At 36.4% G+C, this 17,913-nt stretch overlaps 2 protein-coding genes across 3 annotated transcripts in view; both read right to left on the reverse strand.

Annotated features, from left to right (window-relative positions):
• Positions 1-82: 82 nt before the first annotated feature.
• tmem14a (transmembrane protein 14A) lies at positions 83-1,723 on the reverse strand. The gene is made up of 5 exons (XM_057342881.1): positions 1,591-1,723; positions 1,390-1,479; positions 896-997; positions 710-797; positions 83-368 (listed from the first exon to the last, which is right to left on the reverse strand). Exons 2-5 carry the CDS (start codon positions 1,463-1,465, stop codon positions 335-337), a joined length of 300 nt encoding a protein of 99 aa, XP_057198864.1. The 5' UTR covers positions 1,466-1,479; positions 1,591-1,723; the 3' UTR covers positions 83-334.
• A 1,863-nt stretch (positions 1,724-3,586) lies between these two features.
• agpat5 (1-acylglycerol-3-phosphate O-acyltransferase 5 (lysophosphatidic acid acyltransferase, epsilon)) overlaps positions 3,587-17,913 on the reverse strand; it is a 20,820-nt gene continuing 6,493 nt past the window's right edge. For both annotated transcript variants that reach the window (XM_057341593.1, XM_057341594.1), the window contains exons 2-8: positions 16,357-16,429; positions 15,897-16,012; positions 14,787-14,876; positions 11,937-12,027; positions 8,552-8,713; positions 6,890-7,013; positions 3,587-6,713 (exon numbers count right to left, since the gene is read on the reverse strand). In XM_057341593.1, coding sequence (XP_057197576.1) covers positions 6,488-6,713; positions 6,890-7,013; positions 8,552-8,713; positions 11,937-12,027; positions 14,787-14,876; positions 15,897-16,012; positions 16,357-16,429 — 882 coding nt within the window. In that variant the 3' untranslated portion in view covers positions 3,587-6,487. The remainder of the gene's footprint in view (positions 6,714-6,889; positions 7,014-8,551; positions 8,714-11,936; positions 12,028-14,786; positions 14,877-15,896; positions 16,013-16,356; positions 16,430-17,913) is intronic.

Here is a 17,913-nt window from a genome sequence, read left to right on the forward strand (position 1 = left end):
GATTCTGTCAATCATAAATACATTTTTTAAATAAGTCTTGTTCATTCTCCAATTAAAATAAATATGTACAATAACTCTTATAGTGGTTGTCTTTTGGGGTTTTTATTTGATAACATGACATTGAGTTACTTAAACATTTATAAGCTTTTGGTCAAATGTTAACACGTTAATGTTAACTAAAGCACTAACAATGACATGCATTTGGAATGAACAAGTTACAAGATTATGTACACGGAGAAATTAATGTGAAATGCAAACACTCTGTAAACATGGCAAACTGTGTAGTTGGTTCATATTGTCAAAATAGTCCCAATGTGGTCTGTCGATGTAACTCCTAGAAGATCAGAAGTCGCAAAACCATCAGGAGGCTGAAATAAGAACACAATCACAGATTGACTTTATATACTAGTATATAAAGGCATCAGCATAAGACGGCTATATGCAACTCATGACAGTGATAAAAGCAGCTCAGCATCTGTACTAGATAACTACCTACAAATTAATTTAGTTTGAATATCTGCTTAATTTGTTCCAATAAATCTGAACGACTTGTGTTCATAGTGTTCTTTTTCCTAATCAAAATTGCCCTGTAATGCCTTCTCTTCTTCCGACGGCTGCTTTAATCTTTGAATATTTTGTGTCATGCTTCAGCAACATCTGATATTACCATGACGGAGCCTTAAAAACTTACAGACATAAACAGATTTACCTTAACCCTGCCATAATGCCCGCAGGCATCAATTTTCCAGACTTCCTGAATCTCATTCCCATCACAACAGCCAGTGCACCAGAAGCAACTACAGTTAAAAAGTATACAGTAGTTAAAGCAAGTTCAAAACGAACGAGAAAATAAAAAGTAAATCATTTTGGAGATAATTTCTCATTGTGTACTCACTTAAAGAAGGCCAGTAATCATGGGGGTCAAAAGATATTCTATATGCGCCATATGCAGACACACTTCCAAAGAACAGTCCAGCAATTAATGACATCACACTTCCTGTAAAAATTTGAATGGAAAACAGAAGAAATATGAAACAGCTCCTCCAGTTCCTCACAAGACAGTACTGTGTTATTGGTACTGTGTCACACTGGCGCCATCTAACGTCTAAAACACGGTAGTTCTGTTTAATACTATTTACAAATGCACTTCTACGTGCTATTACATGACATTCAAGAATCTCAAAGAAAATCTAAGTTTTACTATACATGTCTACCACTCTTATGAAAATAAAGCATGCTTTTGCATCTTCCAAAACTACACTTTTACTATAATCATGTTTAACGTTAAGGGAAAACTATAATAAGGTGCATAAATGTAGATAGTCGATTATGGGCCCATATTAAACATTATCTCCAAACGTGCATATAAAACAACAACAACGTGTATACCTTTTCTTTTATATCCCATAAATCCTCCCAGCGCAATGGCTGCAGCATAAGCAAAACCCAGCCAATCTACTGCCATTGTGAACTAGAAAACTGAACATTGACATGCGCAGTGTTAACGTTATATTTGACAGAATAAGACAAAAATACATTTACATTCAACATAAACAACAACCGGTAACACACAGTCAATAACAGCATTACCACAAGCGCGTGTGAACTGAGGGTATGTCAACAAACGCTGGAATTTAGCGAGCACAACTTGAATATGAAATGTCGGATACCTGTACTGACAAGCAAAAATCTAACTAACAGGGTGAAGTTCATATCTAGGAACTTACATCACGATGACGACAAAACCGGAAGTGAATGGGTTGATTAATATGGCGCCAAGTTTTTGAGCACATTTGCAGAATAAAAGTCATGGATAAAATAAAATGTTTTAATGGAGTTCAGTCTAGTGTATTTCGCCTTATTGTTTGTTGTATGTATTACGTTAATGATATAAAAAAATAACTAGCATATTTTAAGACTTCTTTAAGCTAACAGCACACATGGAGTACATTGCAAATCATTGCCAGTATTTTGTTTGTACAGCTCAATTGGGTTAATAATAAAAACATAATACAAACAAACAAAATAAAATACATGAATTAAATAAAGAATATATATTTAAGGATCAAATTGCATTTGGGGTTAATCCATAGGGCCTATTAGCATAGCGAGTTTTATCTCTTTAACTGTCACCGTTCCACTATTAGGGGTGTCCAATGTCGGTCCTGGAGGGCCACTGTCCTGCAGAGTTTAGCTCCAACTTGGCTCAACACACCTGTTTGGAAGTTTCTAGTCTGCTTTGTGAGACCTTGATTAGCTGTTCAGGTGTGTTTGATTAGGGTTGAAGCTAAACTTTGCAGGACACCAGCCCTCCAGGACTGACTTTGGACAATTGGAACACCTAGGTTTACTTCAATACTAAAATCTTATCTAATCATGACAAACTATATATCATTGGAAAGGTCTAAGACTCTAGAATACATATTTGAGCAGTGTTTTACAAAAATAAATTAGTAGGAGTAGTCATTTATTCATTTATGACAAGAGTGAGCATAAAAACTATTAAATGCTGCTAAATGTCACCGTTTCAGTGGAACACTGACGTTATGCAATATAATTCCATTTTAATCCTGACAAACTATATATCATTGGAAAGCTCTAAGCATGTAGATTTTATCTTTCAGAACTGTTTTGCAATAGAAATCACTTAGTAAAAGCAATTTTCTCAAATGTCACTGGGCCCATTTGGTACCATTAATATTACAAATTCATAATCATATTTTATTGTAAATTTAAAAACAAATCTAAAAAACTTCTATTTCATTGGAAAGCTCCAAGATTGTCCTTTTTATATACAGTATAATGATGAAATTTATTAATTTGTAATTTGTATGCAGTAAACCATTGGAGCCTATGACACCTAGTGGCAGTTGTTGGTGTAACGATTCAAATTATCCCAGGAACCACATTTTTTGTCAGCTTGAAATTTGACACAAATCTTGTTTAGAAGTATGTCTTTAATTTTCTGGTGTTTTTTTGGGGGGGGGGTTTAGTAAAATAAAACAATGTTTATTTATTATTTTATTATTATTAATGTACAATTAAACTGCTATAACTATTTTTTAGTTTAGTTTAACCATTTTTCAACTCCAGACACTTTTACAATAAAGGATAGAATCTCTTCTTTAAAACAAGACCAAGATTAGAGTTACACTGATTTAAAAGTTGAAATCACTTTTTAGCCCCACCCTCAAAAAAGGGGACCGACAGCTACGGGTTTAAAGCACTCCTGTTCATTAAATGCTTATAGAATCAAATATACATTTTAAATGCCACAAAATAGTGAGAAACCTTAATAAATCTACATCCGAGTAAACTTGTCTACAATTAACATATCATTGCACAAACTGAACCTCATTTTCATTAAGACACCAAAAGGCAAACATTACATTTTCTGTCATCTTTCATAAAATCTTCATTTACAAACGTTTGTAAACAAACTTGACCTGTTAAATGCATTCATTAACCCAAAATCCACTTTCAAATCAAATGTTGCTTCTTATTCCGCAAAAGGATATTGAATTGAATGTCACTTGAGAAAGACATCGAATAAGTAAAATGACAAGTCAGAATTTTTAAAAACCAACTTTATTGTGAACGTCACCAAGTACAGACAATGGGATGAAGTGTTTCTAGATAAATCTGTGTACTGCTGGGCTGACATTAATATGGCTATTTAAACAATACTGCATTACAAGTCTTTAAAGGATAGGCATCAATGCAGCACCAGTTGGGCTGTTGCAGTATCATGAGGATTGTGTTTGAATAACAAAGTAAAAAAATACACAAGATCAAAGCCTACAAGGAAGAGTTGAGCCTCATTGATCAGGAAACACCGAGGCGTAGATTTGAGGATTGTGCCAGTCATATTACAAAATATCAAAAGTCTTTGTTTCAAACACTAGTCTGGTACAGTAGATAACTGGCAACAATAATTACATTCTTTGAATATTAACATCACATCGGTCCACACTGGGGTACAAGACCGTCTCCATTTCTGCCCAAAAGATGCTCTCGTGAGAAATTAATGAGCTGCAGCAATTTTATCAGTCATACATGAATGATGTGAAACAAAAGCGATATTGTCATTCTTAAATGAAGGATAAACAACAATTAGAACTGAAAATGAAGATTTGTTTTAATTGTGTGAACTGCTGAAACACTTAAACAGAGAAATTAGGAAACACTGCCATCATTGCCCAGACATGACCTTTGAAAAGAAGTCAAAATTTCTCAGACGTTCCTTAGCTGTCTGAAACACAATACACACGACAATACAAATAAAATCAGAGCAGATATCAACCCACAAGAGAAAAAAAAAACATTCACAACAGGACACACTGCTTATGGTAAATGTAGATTAAGTTTAGGAGGTAGAATTTATTATGTAAAAACACCATATTGGTTACATTTAGATTATGGAAAGAGCGTAAAACACACAGTTATTATGAATGCAAATAGCCCTCATCTGAAAGCACAAATGAATCATTAGAATCTAAACTAACAGCCTATCGGCATGCAGGCAGGTGTAATCTATATTGTGCAATCTGTGTTTAAACTCGATGAAAGAATAAAAAGTGCCTTCTAGGTAAATCGACATTTTGGCAAATGCTTAAATTTGGCGCTGTGGGTAAAATGTGTGTTAAGTTTCCTACATCCCCAAAATTGTATTGTTAGATAAAGAAGGGCTTGATTCCATTTAAGGTTTTAAATTTGAATGACTTTGGGGTTAAAAACTCAGACATTATCTCATCTCAATCCCATTAACTCATTTTAATTTTCAAGTGTTCCATACTTGTTCAAATACTTTCCCCATCAGAATATATTTCAGATGACACAACCACACAGTATAAACCATGGGCAAGCATAATCTTCTGTAAGCCTACAAATCTTTTAAATGTGGGAACTCGTATTTTTAGAAGAGTTACCCACAGATGCAGTTAGATAGATGGAGTGAAGCTCCAAGTGCCAAAACGCTTCAGCAGCACTTTATGATATTTACTTGTCTATTATCATCAAAGCGCAAGATTTCATTCATTTGTACATCATGAAAGGCATAAACAAGGTGGTGTCCATACTTCTGGGATTTGTTTTTGGATATTAAAGTCTACACCAAATGCACGACATGACAGATTTTCCAGACTTTTCTTCCTGTTATTACGCAGGCTTTTAATAAAGATATTCCAATAGAATTCAAATATTCAAAATTTATTTATTGTATTTAAATTAGAACATTTTTAATATTAAAATGAATTTAACTGATTCATTCTAAAGTAGGTATTGCAATTTTGGGGGGGAACCCAAAATAAAAAAATGAACCCTACTTTTCTCCATAAAACAAAAATATATAATGACCATGAGATTTCAAGCTCGATAAAAAGACTACATTTCATTATAGTAATTCTATTCTATCCGAGTCATTTTTCATTAATTTATTGCAGCTCCTAAATCTTATTGTCCTTCCAATTAGAGCAGTGGTCAAGAACACCAAACCATTTCAGAATTTGAATGCAAGTACGAGTAACATGTGACGGAGAGAAAGATTATCCGTAAACAACCTTTGGCCTGTTTCTTATATCATAATACTTTAGAAAAAGGTCCATTTTGGAGCTTGACTGTCATGGACACTATAGACCTTAGTTATATGAAAAGATTCTTCACAATCTCTCTTTTGGTGTTCTACGAACGAAAATAAAAAAAGAATACAGATTAATAGCAACAGGAGGCAGAGTAATTTGTGAAAGATTTTTTGTCCTACTGCTTTTCGTTCGCAGGTTTGGCAACAATCTGAAATATTTAGCAATAGTGCAAACACTGACAATATAAAGCCCATATCTGATGGCCCTTTCAGGTCTTGTCATCAAATCAAATAAAAATGATAATCAACGTGAAATAACTCCATTCGTAATATAAAAATAAAACATTCCACAGACACTCAAGAACATGAACTAACAGAACTCCGAGCCTGTAAACACATTGATAAAAAAATACTAATTTTCAGAACTCCACCAGTCATCAAAAACTTAAAGGAAAGTTGAACATTTAAAATATTTACTTTTCAAACAGAAAATGACAAAAAAAGTTTGAAATCAAAAGCTAAATCTTCACGTAATGATCTCTCTGCGTTGTGTTTTTGTAACCGGCGCATTCCTGATAGACAAACATCACGCAGTGTTTACGCCACAAACAAGCCACTGCAATGCTCAGCCTATGACCAACAAATCTGTCTTCCCTGCGAGCAAATGAGGTCACTGATAAAAACATTCTTTTGTTGCAGCTTATTCTTTGCTTGCAGCATAGACACGGTGTTAAAGTTTACCATCAGTCAACTGGGAGAGTATTACAAGACGGACAGTAAATGAGCCTCTTGATACGCTATAAGCCAAAAGTTCAAAACTATGAATCCGAAATCTTATCCAGAGAAGCAACCTCACATCTCTGAGTGCTGGTATAGCCGTGAGGATGTTTTTTTCTTATGGCTTGCTGCTTATGGACTGACGCTGACCCACGCCCATCCCAGCAGAGTCCCATAGATCCAGGTGTTGAGATAGAGTTTTCTACCTGACTCGGTTAAAAGCATGGGTAAAGTCAGACCACCGAAAATCAGGAGTGAAGGCAACGTCTTACAGAGACCGAGTGGTGACCTCTGACCTTCTCCAGGGAACCTGGACCTTTTTTCTGGGTCTTCGGAATCGTAGAAAGTGGTCAGAAGCCTAAAGAGGAAATTACATTAATTTGTATATTTTTGGGCTTTTTATACCTTTCTTTCATAGGACAATAACATATGGATGGGTGAGGAAAGTGCAGGACAAAGAGAGGCTATCAGCTGCACTTTTCAACAAATGAAACAAAGTAACGTTGAGTTGTGTAGCAGGTGATGGATACTCACTGATCCTTGATTTCAAATCTTTCGTGCAGCCACCTGCGGAAGAACACGGGTTCAGGAGGAATTTCCCTCATGTCCAAACGCTTGAAGTAGATGTGCACCCTGCGGCATTCCTTACACAGGAACTCTACCAAAACACACACAACTTCAGTTAGATTGAGAAGAGGAGGCGCACACAATCAACACAGACAAAAACAAACAAACACGACACGACAAACAAACAGCACAATAAATAATGACTAACATACATCATCATGCGATCCTGCACGATTCCATTTGGTTGTTTTTCACCGTTTTAGTCTAGATGTTCTCGGTATGAAAATAATTGTCTGAACAAAGTATTGTTTCAAGCTATATTTATTGACGGAGTGTTTGTTTCCAAAATCAGTGGGATATAGCAGTAAAAATATCTGGGGAAAAAGGCAATGACTAACCCACGGGACATGCCATGGACAAGTTACATTTTTAAAGGGACAGTTCACCCAAAAATCATTTGCTCACCCTCATGTTATTTCATGCCTGTATAAATTATTTATAGTTCAAAAAAATTCTGATGAACACAGAGAAAGACATTTGTAAAAATGTTAGCAATTTTCACTTGTGACATCAGTGACTCCCATAGTAGGAAAAATGAAATGGTAGTCAAAGGTGCCCCAGAACTGCTTGTTTTCCTCTATTCTTCAAAATATCTCATTTTGTGGTACTACTATGGTAGTGGATGATGTTCCAGAACTGAAAATTGCTAACATTCTTCCAAATATCGTTCTTTGTGTTCAACAGAACAAAGTAATTTATACAGGTTTGAAACAACCTGAGGGTCAGTAAATAATGACAGAATTTTCATTTTTGGGTGAACTATCCCTTTAAGTGTTCATCTGCCATTAATGCAGATTACTGTAGATGATGACAGCCAAATAACTAAACTGTGACTGGCCTGTGTTTGGAGATATCTTGAGCATTTTGTACATTTGTAACAATACTTCAAGCCCAGTTATCGGTTTAACTACAGTGATTTTTTATTGCATGTCCTCTAGGGATAAAATGTTACAAGCTCTCTTATTTGTAAGTCGCTTTGGAGAAGAATCTGCTAAATAAATGTGAATGCAATTTTTCTTCTTACAATGCTGATTCCCCCGAATAAGTCTTTGAGAAATATTGAGAAAGCTATTCATTGTTTTCATGATAATATTTCAAGGGTTTTGCTAAAGAGCATATTCATTTTCACTGTGGCATTCAAACTGGAATCAAACGCTGGTGTTAACTGGTTAAATTTGCTGCTATTGTTATGGGTTACTGAAATACTGGTATCGTGACAAACCCACTGCTGTGCCGTCTCTGAAGACATGCAAGCTTTCTATTTTAAAGGATGTAGACATAATATCATAACAGTTACCTAAATGTCGCTACTGTTTATTCCTGTGAAAAACAGGATGTTTTCTGCATGACAACACTTGCAGATTTAGTGTTTTTGGGAACAGTAACCAATGGAAAATAGCGTGTCGCACGAGTGGCTTGTTTACAGGAAGTGTCAGGAAATTCACGTGTCTGTATTATAGCAGGCCTCAATCAGCGTGTGCCCGCATTCTTTCCTGTGCCATTTTCAGTTGACCACACAAAGATCTGCAGCTGCAAATCAAACGTGTGACAGAAACATCACGAGTGTACCTGGCATTGAAGGAGCTGGACGCCTCTGGCCGTCTGCTGTGAGGGTCCCCTCGTACGCAACAGTGATGTCATACACGGCATCCAGGTGACCCTTCATAGCATCTATGGCAACGTGTGATGCTTTCATTCTTGGAGTCAAAACGTGCTTTAGCACAGCCAGTCCTGTAGTACATAAGAAAATGACAAAACACCATAAATTACTCACTTCTAAACATAGTTCACACTTTCTACTCTCAATTATTGTTCTGTTTTGAAATGAATGTAATAAAAAATCCCTTTTTTTTTTAACAAGTATGCTCAATTTTGGACCCAATGACCTTTGGCAGCAAATTTGGCACAACGTCACAAGGCGCCATTTTTTCATCTGCACACTGACATGAATGAGATTTAAATGCCTTGCTTGGCTTTAAAAGACTTTGCATACAGTACACAATTTTACGATGTTCACTGGAGAGAAACTGAAATCTAAACATCAATAAATGTCAGCTTGTTAATAACTTCAAATATCATTGGTTCTCGTGTCTAAGGACTACTTGTCATATTATATTAATGCAATATCGCTCGAGTAGGAGTAAAACAGTAGGCGAGAAATACCCGGATGGTCTACTAATTCCGCCGAGATTGGTGAGTGTGGATCGGATGGACACTTTTCTATCCCATGAGGCCATGGGAGCTGAGCAACGGTCACATTTCAAAAGTAAATCAAATAAATATAGTGGAAAATAGGGCTGCACGATATATATCGAAAAATTATCGTTATCTCGATAATAGAATATGCGATATCCATATCGCAGAGAGTTCCGATAAATTACATTTGTTTCATGTGTCAATCATTTGTGTGTTGCGTGCTTAGATTGTCCAAATTGGACCAATCAGAAGGGGCATTACTATCTTCATACCCGCCAAGTAGGTGCTATTATACTATTGGCTAGATCGCGGGCCCAAAGGTGAAACTAGCGGCTCAAAGCAGAGAGCAGAAAATAAATATGGCAGGAATAGAGACGAGCGAGGAAAATGACAGCGACGAACTTGTGCCTAAAAAGAACGGTACGTTACGTCTGAAATATGGCAATAATTTGCAGGGCTCGACATTAAGGCTTGTCTGGGAGAAGTGAATGTTTTGTATTGGCAAGTGAGAGAGAATTTTACTTGCCCGACCGGACAAGTACCTTGAAAACAAATGAATAACAACAGTGCGACATATATGTACAGTAGAATAATACGAATATGTGCATTAGACAGAGCTGCGTGTATGTGTGAAGTGCGTTTGTCGTGGTTGTGCTTGTTTGTGTGTAACAATAATCAATAGTGCACTGCACTGAGTCCATGTAACGTACATTAACTAGATACGAACGCGGAATCCTGTTATTTAAATGTCATCTGGCTGTTCTGTGTGTCTGAGTGAATTATGTGCACAGTTTAACATACAACACGAGTGATGGTCGAGGATTTATCTGCGTCTGCACTGTATGAGGATATGAACACATGAACTTCATCTCCAGAGTTGTTCTGGGAGTTTATTTTACGAGCGCTTTACTGTTTGAGTGAAGCTATTGGCAAACACAAAAACTTGAGCCTTCCCAGAAAACCCGTCAAAATAAAAGTCCTGTTGAATTGAACACACACTGTAGTGTTAAGTCTAAATGTTTGCCTCTTCCTCGATAGTTTTTTTAGCCTGAATTAGATTTAATTACATCAGAAGAATATCTATTACCTGTTTATTTCAGTATGATAATTACATATATAAATAATAAAAAAATAGCTAATAAAAATAGCATTTCTCTAGGAAATGTTATATCGCAAGAAATATCGTTATTGCAACATTCAATAACAAAATCGCATATTTTCTCAATATCGTGCAGCCCTAGTGGAAAACTTTAAGGCGGTCGTCCGTTTTCAATGTAAGTGTCAATAAATGAATTTCTCGTGACTAAATTATGTTTTTATCAATGCTCACGTTTAGGTTGTTGTTAATACATCATAGGTCAAAGAGCATACGGGTCACATGACCATAAAACATGGTGGACGCAGTATGTCCGAAATGTATTCATACTACTCCCACTCATACTACAGTATATAGAACGTACTGTTTTAACGGCCGATAGGTAGGTACTTATTCAAACTTATTCAATTTCGGACGCAGCCTGCGTGTTTTACAAGTCCGACTTAGTTTAGTGGCGAAGCGGTTTCCGTGTTGATACTGGTGGAATATCGCATGACTCTCAGCCAATCGGATACGAGAACCAAAAAGAACTGTTGCATTATTGGTTTTTATTATTGTATTTTGATACAACACACAGGAAAACCAATAATTTTAAAGGAGTAGTTCACCTTAAAAATGAAAAGTCTGTCATCAATTCCTCATTCATAATTATCATTTCAAACATGTATGACTTTCTTTCTTCCGCAGAACACACAAGAAGATATTTTGAAGAATGTTGTTAACAGCCCCTCATTTACTTGCATTGGTTACAATAGAAGTGAATGGGGGGCTTTTCTGTTCTGTTACCAACATTTTTCAAAATATGTTCTTTTGTGTTCTGCAGAAGAAAGAAAGTCATACAGGTTTGAAATGACAAGATGGTGTGTAAATGATGACAGAATTTTCATTTTGAAGGTGAACTACACTTTAAGTTATTGCCATGCTGCCATATTTTAATTAAGTGCTCGGATCTGTGCATTTACATTTTAATTTCAGTTATTAAACTCAAAATATTAATCGTTTTTTTCTCACAAATGTTTCATTTTAACGCTTATTAACCCTCTGGAGTCATTTGGATTATTTTAATGACGGATGCATGTGCTGTTATATGCACCATTTTAAGCGGCATATAAGAAACATGACGGCATTTAATAAAAACATTTTTTTGTTTGTAATCAAATGAAGAAAGGAGATCGTTGATATATCTGGGATGGCATGAGGGTGAGTACATGATGTTTCATGTTTGGATGAACAATAGACGGTTTCAGCGGCAACAACATAAACAAACGTTATGTGGGCCAAACTTAACTTCGGGTAGACCTGCGCGAAGAATCAATAACTGTCAAGTAGTTTTAATTGAATACAATTTAGATACAATAAAATATGAATATTAATTAATACGGATATAAATTAAATATACAATTTTTTTATATTATAACCCAACGCAGGGCGGAAGTAACTTCGGGCCAGGCATGTGCGCCCGATGAAACCGTCTATAACAGCTGTTGTCACTGCAAATTGTCTTCACATTGAACATTCAAAAACTTTCCTTTGTTTCCAATAAAAATAATAAATGTAATAAAATAAATAAAAGCATATGATACGAGACTAACTAAAGACAGACAGACTGTTATTTTTAGTTGAACTATTCCTTTAATGTAACAGCAAAAAGACCAGAATTACCTTCTTTAGCTGCAAAAGTTTGACTGTCATCAACAACTTTCTTGAACTCGGGGTTGTAGCGGGTTCCCTCTGGGAAGATGACAAGATACATCTATGCACAAAACAAATAGGGTAATAGAGTCATAAAGTGAAGCACTTACTGATGTTAGTGAATTATTGGTGAATCACAGTCGTGGGACAGGGCAAATGTAGGTAGGCATTCTTCAGCTCTGTCAGTTTGTGAAAATACAAAACTTGGGAATATCAGATGGGGGGAGGGGCTGTTGCTTATGATGAAAGAGGAAGTGCTTGGCTCGAACCCACAGTATGACAGCAACATTGTATAAAACAGCTGCATGGCTCAACGAGTGTCATGGGAAAAAGTCTTTTAGTCTTAAAAAAAACATACAGACAGGAAGGATAAGCAGAGGAACTCACATACTTTATACAACTACATTTACAAAATATGAGACGAATAAACCAAAACGAAGGTCAACCGTCCTAAAATCAAAATGAATCCAGTTTACTTTCTTAATGCGTGCTACTGATTTTACTGTGCACAAGCCATTTCTGCATGCTATTCCAACAAAAAAAGTTTGTCTTTATAATCAAAATGTAATATTAGAATTAGAGTTTGACAGACATTTTAAAAGCATCACATCATGGTTCTTCTTCATTCTGACATGTAAATATGAAAAGCAACCCTGCAGCTTCTTATACAGGATAAAGTCATCACACAACCGGCACCAGAGGTCGTGTTAACCGAAAATTCTCCTTTCATGACCTAACAGCAGCTTAACACTATAACTACCAAGGCAGTCATTTTGACCGTTTTTAAAATTTGCAATGCAACAACTTTGTTGAAATAAAACCCATATAACTACAGTACCCTGACTTTTCTTAAATATATGTATATTTTATTCTAACATTGTTGCTTTAATAAAATGACAAAACACAAAAGAGTTCTGAGTATTTCTACCGCGAACTGCCATGGCGGTCAAATTGACCGCATGCATTACAGAAACTGTATCATTTCAGCGCTCTTTCTTGCCATTGAAGATTTTCGCCACTGTTGCCTAGCAATTTATTATCTGGCGTTTTTTTTATGTTATTGCTAAACCAAAACGTAGCTTACCCTCAAAATGTCAGCAAAAAAATACAGCTTTTTAAATCAGTTTGTTTTCCCACAGGTTAGTGAATATTCTTTGTAACTGTTTTTGATCTTGCTAATTTTGTCATATGTCCATACATGTCTACGAAGGTATTTACTAATCAATTACATGCATATTGTTAATATTTATTACTTATTATATTCTAAAATTTGTTTTTATTTTACATCACTTCTAAAAAAATCTGTAATTAGCAGTCTACCCAATAAGTTTTGTGGTTGACTATGAAATAATACATTTTTTTATTCGTAAGAATTTCAATTTCGTGTCCTGATTTTTATTATTAACTATCCTAACAAAACACATTCATTTATTCATACATTTTGATTCCAGTGGTGTGTTCGATTCGTGTGATCCAATTATAGCTCCTGTGCATTGTAAAATCTAAAAGTCAAAATATATTGAAAAAGGATAGATGTTATCATTTCTAAAATTCACAACATGTTTTTATATAACAAAATATTCTGCATCAATCCATATTTGTTGCGGTTTAGACTTTCACCGCAGTGAAAATGTTGTTTTTGAAAGAACTTTGCTCTTCCGCCTGCCGGTGTCCTAAAACAGAACACCAGACACACAGCGAGGCACACACCTTCGGGTGCGGTCTCGTAGTTTTTGCAAAATTATAAACAAAAATGAAACGCATAAATTTATTATTTTATTTTAAACGATTGTATTATGTACGCCCATCGGAGTTTGCTTAGCACTTTGGGATGTGGTTGAGGATTTTGATGTTTTTTAGCAATCTTATTATAATACATATGACAACAGACATTCATTATAAAATCTCAATAGAAGCTTTGAATGTAAATATTGCATGGAAAAAATTACGTTCAGTACAGTCTATTATGAGCGGTCAAAGCACCTGTCATTGTTACTGACCGGACATATGAACATTTGTCTGTAATTAGTATTTTATGTCTCACAAGTTACAACAGAAACATTAAAGGGGTGATATGACACGGCTAAAACGAATATTATCGTTTGTTTTAGATGTAATGCAATGTGTATACACAATGTAAGGTTAAAAAACGCTGTATTTTCCACATACCGTGCATGTTTGTATCTCCTGTTTGCCCCGCCTCTCGATTTTTAACAAAGCTCATCGCTCTGAAAAGCGAGGTGTGCTATGATTGGCCAGTTAACCAGTGCGTAGTGATTGGTCGAATACTGCAAGTGTGTGATGGAAATGTAACGCCTCTTACCATATTTGGAACATCAGGTTCCTCTTCAATTGTACTGACAGGTACGCCCACCTTACTTGCGTATACATTTGGGCGGTCTTAGTCAAATCATACCACGAACTGACGTAGATTTGTGGGGGTGTGGTTACACGAGGCGTTTCAGGCAGGTCTGGGTGAGCAATCGCTTTTAGATGGAATGCATCTTTTGTTCCCACACTTTCATTTATGCAATTTTACTTGTCTAATACATGCATGGGCAACTTATAACACACCAAAGACACAGAAAAACACGTATTCGCGCCATATGACCCCTTTCAATATGTAAACGACGTCGGCTTTATTGGGCACGAAAATACAGTAAGTTCAAAGAACGCATACGTCGCGATGACGTCACAAACATGCTAATTAACATAGTTATAATTAACTAATATAAACATAGTTCTGATGTCTTACTTAACATACAACGACAAAGACAGACCCCTCATTCAAGCGAGTGCTACGGGTGACTGTATACTCACAGGTGTGCCCACTTTAGCCTGAGAGGATAATTTCTTCTTCATGGCACTCTCATCAAATCTGGCACTCTTCTTGACATACACTCCTCCATGCTGTGAAAGACATGCAATAAAGTCCTGCAACGGCTCAATTCAACCACAGAGCAAACACAACAGGCACTATGACAAGACAAATGTGTCTTTCATCAAACAAAGAACAGTATGGTGCCAGTGATACCAATGGAGTCGAATCACAGAGAATGCAGACGGACGAAATGTATTCCTTACATTCAATGTGTCGGTTTGAAAGCGTCAGTAGGGCTGTCACGATTATGAAATATGGCTGACGATTAATTGTCTAATAAATCATTGCGATTATGACGATTGCTTGTCTGTTTTAGGGCTTTGACGATTATGGCGATTAATTGTCTGTTTTAGAGCTTTGACATTTAATTCTCATACATTTTTGATTCAGCTTTGAAACGACCATATTGTTCTGAATATAAGACTATGTTTTTTTCTTGGAAATACATCGGAAAAAATTGGGTCATAATATATATAAGATTTAGGCTTTAAGCCGTCAATAATACAAACACCAAATACTTGTAAATTAAGTAAATTGATCAGGAGTTAAGCCACCATTAAAATACTATCAGTCATAGAAAAGCTTCTAGTCTATTTCTTTCTCACTTGCAAGACTACAATATACATGTGCTTGTATGTTAATAAAATTTTGGTAGACTGATTTTCACACTGAGATTAGTTGAAATAATATTAAATTGTACTGCAGGTTATTTTTATGCTGTATGCTTTAGTATTTTTTAAAGTGATTGTGTTGTGGTGGTACATTTTACAAGTATTCACATTCTTTAGTTACAATATATACACTAAAATATGGAACATGCAGGCACTACAGCGCCCCCTAGTGTATTCTATAGAGATGTGTGATAATTGCGATGATCTAAAACCATCACGATGAGGTCAAACAATCGCGATGAGATGATTATTTAATAATCGTGACAGCCCTAAGCGTCAGTCTAATGTCACGTACAGAAATGATCACTTATCACAAATATTCTGATACCACTGCATCATGAACCGTGTATCGTGTGTTGACATGAACGTGTACATTACCTGTGAGAAATACCACCCGTACAGTGGAAGCCACTTTAGACCATCTTTCAGGACGTATCTTACATGTCCGAGTGCATTTTGACGAATGGCCAACACGTCAGCTATGATCCAGTCAGCTGCAATAGAGAACACACAGTAATGACATCAGATGGAGATGTGAAAGATGTGAAGCCAAATTCATGTACTATTCATTCAACTATTAAAGCCATTGCACAGCCAGTCCGAAATTTCCGCACGATAAAACATAAATACGACCTCACGTTGTGTCAATCACATTTACACACTGCCTCCGATATTTTTGTCCGTCATAAAAAGATTCGGACTGGGTTCGATTTTCTGCGTTTTGACAATTCAGAGACACCGTACAAACGAGCGCCAAATACGAAAAAAAATTCGGACTGTATGTGCAAAGACCTTTACTGTGGTACTTCGAAGAATACAATGGTCCTGCACTACTTACATGTGGACTGATGGTTGGACAAGTAAACAACATTCTCCTTTTTCTTTGGTATGTCGTCCCCGTAAATTATAATCTGGACAGAGATTTACATACAGCTTTAAAAACATCAGACAACAAAGACCATCAGCATAGTCTGAACGTACATGAGTGAACCAGTTTGATGAGGACAGCAGCTCAGAGATCTTCAGCGTTATGTGACACGGTGCAATATCGGGTTCAATCAAATTGTGGGTTTGTGGCCTGAACATATGTCTGGGGTTCACTTGAGCACTGGGGGTCTCTGGGAAATATTAAAATGGCAGATAGAGCTTACCAAGACCATATGCCTGCAACATCAACAGCGAGGCATAGCAACGACACCGGAGGGGCTATCATCTCTCCTAACCGTAAAGCTTAAAAGCATCAAGTCGCAAAGAATCTTGCCGTTCTATTCGATAGTAATCTGTCATTTGAGAGCCACGTCGCCAACACCTGTAAAATTGCGTTTTTCCATCTTAAGAATATATCTAAACTACGTCATATGCTGTCAATGTCAGATGCAGAGAAGTTAATTCATGCATTCATGACATCAAGACTAGACTACTGTAATGCACTGTTAGGTGGTTGCCCTGCAGGCTTATTACAAAAACTCCAATTGGTCCAAAACGCGGCAGCTCGAGTTCTTACACGTACAAAAAAGTATGAACATATTAGCCCGGTTCTGTCAACCTTGCACTGGTTACCTATAAAGCATCGCGTTAACTTTAAAATCTTGCTTATTACCTATAAAGCCGTGGTAGATCCTTTTCCTATCTAGCCTAAACTTTGTGAATAGTCTACCTCACTGTCCGGGAGGCAGACACACTCTGTCAGTTTAAATCTAGACTAAAGACGCATCTTTTTAATCTTGCATACACTACTCTTCCATAATATAAATCTTCAGAGGGTTTAGGCTGCATTAGTTAGATCAACCGGAACCAAAAACACAACTGATGTACTTGTTGCATCAAAGAGTACAGAACAGTACTCTACTCTCAGCCAGTCTTGTCTCATTGTTCCAAGGTTACCACAGCGAGCAGGATGCAGTTCATGGCCTGACCTGATGGTAGAGCGGAGAATGGGAAGTGGGGACCTGACAAGAGCTGAGATGATAGAGCTGGATAAAGAAGGACGCGGTCTCTTGACATGTCTTTCACCACAAAATTTCAAATGCTATTAGATTATTAATGATAATCTTAAACTATAATTTATTTTATTTATTAAGTTTATTTATTTTATTTAGCCTTGTTGTGCAAGCTCTCTGGAGCTTGTGCAGAGGAGCAGCTTTTGCCAGAGGGGAACTGGAATCCTCTGGTTGGGCCTGGGTTCTCCTGAGGTTTTTTTTCTCGATTAGAGTTTTGGGTTCCTCGCCACCGTTTGCATACTGTTTTTGCACTATCTGCCTGACCGGGGGGGCTGCTTTAGAATTTTAAAGTTTTACTTAATTAATATTGCATATAGGAATTTATAGTCTGTTATATTTGACCTGTGCTTCTCTCTCCTTTATCCTAAAGTGTGCTCTCACTGAGCGTGTGTGTG

This window comes from Triplophysa rosa, linkage group LG9 (genome assembly GCF_024868665.1).
Source record: "Triplophysa rosa linkage group LG9, Trosa_1v2, whole genome shotgun sequence".
NCBI lineage: Eukaryota > Metazoa > Chordata > Actinopteri > Cypriniformes > Nemacheilidae > Triplophysa > Triplophysa rosa.

Coding starts and splice junctions, on each gene's coding strand:
- tmem14a (XM_057342881.1), bottom strand. CDS start 1,465: ATGGCAGTAGATTGGCTGGGTTTTGCTTATGCTGCAGCCATTGCGCTG. Junction 998..1,389: donor TATGGGATATAAAAGAAAAG/GTATACACGTTG, acceptor AAATTTTTACAG/GAAGTGTGATGTCATTAATT. Junction 798..895: donor TGATTACTGGCCTTCTTTAA/GTGAGTACACAA, acceptor TTTTAACTGTAG/TTGCTTCTGGTGCACTGGCT.